Genomic DNA, 6,523 nt, shown 5'->3' with positions numbered 1-6,523 from the left:
TAATAATCAGGGGTGCACAGGAAAACTCAAAATGTAATCCTTTCAAACATTTGATAACACCCTAAAAAGAAACACACAGAAGAAGCAAGGTATGATCTGCAGCTTGCTACTGATCCAAATATTGCACACTGAACATTTTTTAGGCAAGCAAGGTTCTTTGGGTAGATGTGATATCTTTTATTAGACTAACCGAGTCTAATAAAAGAGAAAAGTTTGCAAAAACTTTTTTCCAACTACTCATTTGGTCTAATAAAAGATATTACATCTACCCAAAGAACCTTGCCTGCCTATGTCCTTAGACCAACACCTTGCTGCTATGGTGAGTTGTGCCCCTGCTGCTGCTGCTGGTGCAGCTCTCCCTCCCACACTGGGTCTGCCTGCTGGGCCATGGAGGCAGCTCCTGCCCACAGCTGGTCTGGCCCAGATGCAGCCCTGCGCCATTCTGTGGGTGCAGAAATCTGTGGGGGGTATGTACCCCTTATCCCCTGCTGCACAGCCTGTGTCCCCCGCCCCTCTGCTAAGTTGCCTGTGGCCCCCTCATCTCATGGTCTGTGCCCCCCTGCCCTCTACCGTGTGACCTGTGCCCCCACCCCCCTGCCCCCATAGATTTACTTGCAGGGAGCTGTGAGAGGTGCTTTCCACCTGGCTGCCATGTTCATGTGTGTGCATGTGCATGTGGTGCCCCCTGCCTCCAATTGCCCTTCCCTGCTCCACATGCAGCCCCTTGTAGCCTGGAACTCTGCCAACCTGGAAGGGGAAATCCACAGTTTCCCACTTTTTTCTCCTTTAAAGGGGAAAATCCATGATTGCTTCTCAGCTTCTTGTGGGCTAAGATCAAGTTCTTTCTTAGGCCATTTGATACCTGATGCAATACAGGTTGGGAGGCGTGCTGCTCAGAGAAAATATTTTAGGAAGTTCATTGTCTTCAGAGAACAAAATAACATACTAAGGTTAGCTTCTGTTTCTGATAGCGAATACTGCTTTAAATAGGTTAGGCCTGTGTTTTTACATCTTTCCTCATACTGTTGTTCAGTTAGTCTCTTTTAGATTAAATATCCTTAAAGATATCATTCAGAGCAGATGCTATAAATTGTTTTTTTTCCCTTTAATAACTCCAATAGGTATCTTAAAACACTAGAGAGAATAATGCTAAAGCTACTTGGAAAGGTTGTGTAAATTCTTGACTCCAGGAAGAATATATAGATCACCTGACAGGTCAAGAAAAGATAAATTTCTGTTCTGTGGAAAGGTTCTATTGTTCCTCTAAATCCCCTATTCCAATAAAGTCTTTCACTGACCCAGGGGAAATGCAATATCCAGTCTCTGAAGTTACATGGAAATAATTTGAAATGATGGAATGACCTTATTAAGGTAATATTCGTTGAAGTAGCCATAAGTCTACATAATGACACACTGTTTAAAAAACTGTTTTTCCTCAGAAAAGCTATTTGGATTCATCTTAAAGATTATGATAAACTGGATAATGTACTGCAGTGATATATAAAACTACCAATACCCCTTTACCTCCAAAAGTCATTATTTGGAACAGATGGGTGAGGGTTATATCCTTCCTTGTGAGATGGATATCTAGGCATATGATGGACTTTTACGCAATATACAACTGGAAGGTATTTAAAAGGTGAGCAGAACATGTATACTTATTTGCCATATATCAGAGGCAGAAAATGATCCATACACTGATCAGATTTATATGACTTGAAGTATCAGGATTAGATTCTTATCTGAATAGTATAGTTTTGTCACCTGTTGAATATACCTAGAGGGGGTAGAAAATATCTTGCAGGGTAGAATGGTGTGCATTCTCCATTCATTTCACAGTCTTGGCTTGAGCTCTGGTGAGTTTCTTCCTTTTTGAGAAGCAACTGGGAATATTCTGGATACATAATATCACTTTTGTATTCACTAGTGCTCATTCTGCTGCTCTGAGGGTACATAGTTGGATAGGGATGGGACTCTGATTTTAAACAGGAAGTAAGTATCCGGTTTATCCAAAGCTCCCCTTGCACAGAACCCTTGTGTAACAACTAGATTCTTCCCTTTTCTATACTTTTAAGGCTTGCAGTTTATCCTATAGGCATTTTTATTGGGTAAGGAAGTTCCTTTGTGGTAGGAATAAAAGAATCTAAAGTCATTACCAAGTAATTAACAAAGCCAAACCGGCAGAGTGGATCTGCACATCATCTCTTTCCTTCTCTCCTGTGAGTTTGGTCTCATCTAGAGTGGCCTGAAACCTCTTAAAATGTAGCTCTTTCACTTTTGGTCAGTGTTAGCTGTTCTGATTCATTTACAACCAGAAGTGCCTTTGCTGAATGACTTCCTATTCACATTTTTTTCCTTTTCTATTGTTTCTTGATAGTAATAATGTAACAAGGTTATAAAGAAGTGCTTTTGAGCAGTGTTAGCTTGGTAATAGCTCTTCTCACATGAATGCCTCCCCAGGAGGTGCAAAGTAGAGGGCAAATTCAGGTTTTTTCTTTTCATTTTGCTTTCACTGTCTTTCTTTTCTGTAGACCTTTCCTTAAACCTCAACATGAATAACTGAATAAAATGTGATCTTAAATCTATTTAAATTGGACATTCTTTAATTTTTGTAGTGTGAGTTGGGCCTTCTGTAAGATTTTTACTGGTAAGAGGAAAGATTTTGTTTAATTGCTTGAGGCTGACTTATGCTCTCTCTTCCTATCTCCATCTATCCATGGCTCTCTCTGTATGTATGCGTTATGTGTATTTTTGCATATAGGTAGGTAAGTAGGTAGATATCTGTAACTTTCTACCTTCCTGGTAAAAGGTGAAACTCTAGTTATCTCTATTTCAAAGCTAAAAAAAAAAAAATCTGCCAAACTTTTTTTTTATATGGAGATAAGAGATGTGTTTGGCTAACCAAGAGGGGTTCTAGACTTTACTATGTGAATGAGGTAGTTTGCTCCTTCCTGTGTTGTTTAGTGTCATTAATTCATTTTTACCCTCAAATATTAGATTAAAAAAGCCAAAACATTTTTATGGAATACCATTTGTATGAAAGATGCTATAAGTAATGAAGTTGAATTGTTTTCAGTTGCTCTTGTGCTTGTATGAATGAAATTAGAGAACAGAAGAGCCATATTGGACACTAATTCACAGCATAACAGAGTTCCTGGCAAATATTAGTTAGATTTAAAAAAAAGAAAAATTAAAAATTTCAGAACTTATTAACCTGATACAAACAAAGAAGACTTAAAAGCTCTGAAGACGGTCTGAGAGGTAAAATGAAGTATTTTTAATGCATGCTTTTTAATTTTGGGTTTTCCTCCATTCACCCCACTCTGTGCTTGAGACTACTGTGTGTGAACAGCATCTTGCCTGCTTCATGGAGTTTTCTTCCTTTTCCCTGCTTGGAAGCAGTTCCAGGATGGCTCCCTGGAGAGTCACTAATGAAGCATGCATGTTGTTGTTGCAATTTAGTGATTTAAGCAGGCTGATTTTTGCCTATTAATGCTGGTCTGGTGATTATCTTAAGCATAAATTTGTATAGAAAGTAAAGAGTTAAAAACAGGGCTGTGAAAGGCTTTGGCAACCTAGAGGGAGCTAGCAAGCTCCAGCAGTGACTCATTCTGCTTGTGTCAGTCAGTTAAGCATCAGCATCTGTCATGAATGTAGGCAGGTAGGGTTAAACTCAGAGCATGCACAGAGTGAGGAGCAGGGAGCCTGCACTGCAGGGGCTGTAATGTTTGTTCCTGGTTCTTCAATTCTCATCAGCCCTTCAGCTACAGGAGATCTATACTGGATCCATGGTAACGGTTTTAGCACACTGCACTTCCATCAGCTTGTAACAATGAGCTGTGTTCGAGTTGCTGACTGAAGAGCTGTCTCCTTCACAGAGCAAAAGAGAGCTTAGTAGATTTTCAGTGAGTTTAGGACCTGAGTGATGAAATGTTTAAAAAAAAATTTCCTGGGAGGGAACATGATTTAATAAGGTAGGAATTGCATAGCAGGCTTTTACATTCATTCTTTTCACTCACGTAGCCAAACCAGCAGGGAACCAGGGTGCTGCACATCATTTAAAAGAACTTTTGTTTCTTTGGCTTAATTAAATTGCAGCAAATGTTAGAAAATGGGCTGAAATTAAACAACCGCAAGTTAAGCTGTCACCAGTTTAGACACTGGGGTAAGACATTATAATTCCTGCCAATGAGATCTTTATTCAAAGGTGATTGTATCGGAGCCAGACTGCAGTGGTGTCCCACCAAGAGTTCCAAATCCCTAGTAAACTATCTTGGGGGAATAATTCTTATTTCTTTTTCTCCCCTTTTCAAGAGCTGTTTGAATTTATTAGCTACAGCTTGTTGAAATCTTCCAGGAACAAGACCAATTTATTGGTAACAGGACCAGAAATCAGTACTGGGAGTGCTTTAGATAGTGAGGATAGGCAGAAATGATCTGTTAGCTGGCCAGCAAGGTAGCAGACTATATTCTCATGTAATATTTTATTCCACTAATTGGGCAAATTTAGAGAGATCTTTCTTTCTTCTAGAAGGATCAGGAACAATTGACCTTTAAATATAGTAGGTATTTTTTATGCTGGTTCCTTTTGGTGTTAGTTAACATACCTGTGTTAAAAAGAAAACCAGTTTAACCAGCGTGGGAGACATTCTGCCTGCAGAATGGTAGCCATGTTGGTAGCTGAGGGGTTAATTTCTTGTTGCTGTAATACGATTTGAGAGCAGCAGCTCAGTCTGCTTGTGTTAGCAAGATTAAAAGCAGGAGCTGCAGTGCCATTGCAAGCACTGGATGAGTGGGACCGTTGCAGAGCGAACTGTAGCTGAATTTTGTCTTTTCTCCTTGCTTTTTTACCAGCTCCTCCCCCCTTCGTTCCTACCCTCAAGTCTGATGATGACACCTCAAATTTTGATGAACCAGAGAAGAATTTGCGGGTTTTATCCTCTCCGCGCCAGTTGAACTCAGCAGGTTTTTCTGGTGAAGATTTGCCATTTGTGGGGTTTTCATTTATCAAGACACTGGGGATCCTCAGATCAGAGTAAGTAGAGGTTACTGTTTAAGTGAAAAGGATTGTTAGAAAATCAGCATTTGTAGCAGGTTGGGGGAGGTGGTGGAAAGCAGCTCTGAACTGGCCTCCACTCTGCTTTAGGAAAGCTGTTGGCTTGAGGCTTTATCTGTTGCTGCTGTGATTGTACATCTGATACTGTTCTCTGAGTCTGAAAATGAATTTTCTATAATCATGATTTAATTACTTTGTTTTAGTTAGGGCTGCTGTTGTCTGGAGGGGAGTGGGTGGCTTGATTTCTGGTATTGCAGATCTTTGGAAGAGGACTTCTGATATTGAAGTGAGGGTGTGTTTTATTGGGTCAGAGATGCAGAGGCTGGGCACCACCAGATTGGGGGGTGGGGGAGGAGAAGTAGGGAGAGTGAGGCTGGGTCAGTGATCCACAGAGAGAGCGAGCGAGCTCCAGTAATCTGGGAACATGTGGTGATGGGCCAGTGAACCAGAGATTGAGCTTCACTGAGCTGGCAGGATGTACTGCTAGGTCAAGTTAAATGCTAAGCCTGGGCATTGCTGTATTAGTATATTATGGGGTCAGAGATCTGCATGAACTGTGCTGGGCATGAACATATGATGAGATGAAAAGCTCTAGAAAAAATATCTTTATTTGGGAAGTAAAGATTTTGTAATGAAAACTGAGACAGGGAGAGGAAGAATAGCATAGTGCAAACCCTTTGACATGATGGGTGCATGGCTTATGGTATTAGAGTGAATGAGAAAGCATTAGTGCAGCACATCAATTTGAGAAGTCCTTACCCCAGTACCAGAAGGCCTTTGAGGCTTTAGCTGATTGGGTGACTCAACATGCTAAGGTATTATATTTTAATGTCAACCATTGTCTTTCATTGCTGCTAATTGGTCCCCACTGGGAATTAAAACTGACAATATGTCTTAATCAAGTTATAATGTCTCTGTCATGTTGGTTGTGCTACTAAAAGTACTAGAACTAAATTTGATGGTATCTTGGCATCCCTGATCTTTCCAATGTTGTGAATCAAGGTTATATGATACCTAGGCTAGTAATAAGGGAACCACTGATTGTCCTTCCAGTACATGTTGCCTTCAGGGTAGAGGAAGGAGAAGAGGAAGGCGTAATAACAATTGAAAGAAGGAATGTAATCTATTAGGGTGTTATCTAACATTATCAACAGAAGGACTTTTGGGGAGATACATGGTAAATAACATCTGGAGATGTGTGGGGTTAAAATCTTTCTCGAATTATGATGTTGATCTATCCCTACATAGACTTCCATGTGACAGAACCAGAATGTCATTCATCTAACTGTCAGTAGAGGCCCAATACTGGATTTATGTATATTGGTAGAGGGGTGTGTGTGTGTGTGTGTGTGTGTGTATTGGAGCCCCAGTACAAAAAGAGAGCATTTGAGGTTAAATCTCAGGTGCATTGGCGTATCTCTGGTGTTTAAAGGCTCAGCTTAACATAGGTGCTGCAGGTCAATGCAG

The 6,523-nt window shown here is 40.5% G+C and overlaps 1 protein-coding gene across 7 annotated transcripts in view; it reads left to right on the top strand.

Annotated features, from left to right (window-relative positions):
- Positions 1–6,523, top strand: part of CIT (citron rho-interacting serine/threonine kinase) — a 137,118-nt gene that overhangs the window by 34,073 nt on the left and 96,522 nt on the right. For all 7 annotated transcript variants that reach the window (XM_019506781.1, XM_019506778.1, XM_019506776.1 and 4 more), the window contains exon 9: positions 4,855–5,035. In XM_019506781.1, coding sequence (XP_019362326.1) covers positions 4,855–5,035 — 181 coding nt within the window. The remainder of the gene's footprint in view (positions 1–4,854; positions 5,036–6,523) is intronic.

This window comes from Gavialis gangeticus, unplaced genomic scaffold, assembly GCF_001723915.1.
Source record: "Gavialis gangeticus isolate Ggan-Ray unplaced genomic scaffold, GavGan_comp1, whole genome shotgun sequence".
Lineage (NCBI taxonomy): Eukaryota > Metazoa > Chordata > Crocodylia > Gavialidae > Gavialis > Gavialis gangeticus.
The sequence above is the reverse complement of the archived record's forward strand: the minus strand, read 5'-3'. Positions and strand labels throughout refer to the sequence as shown.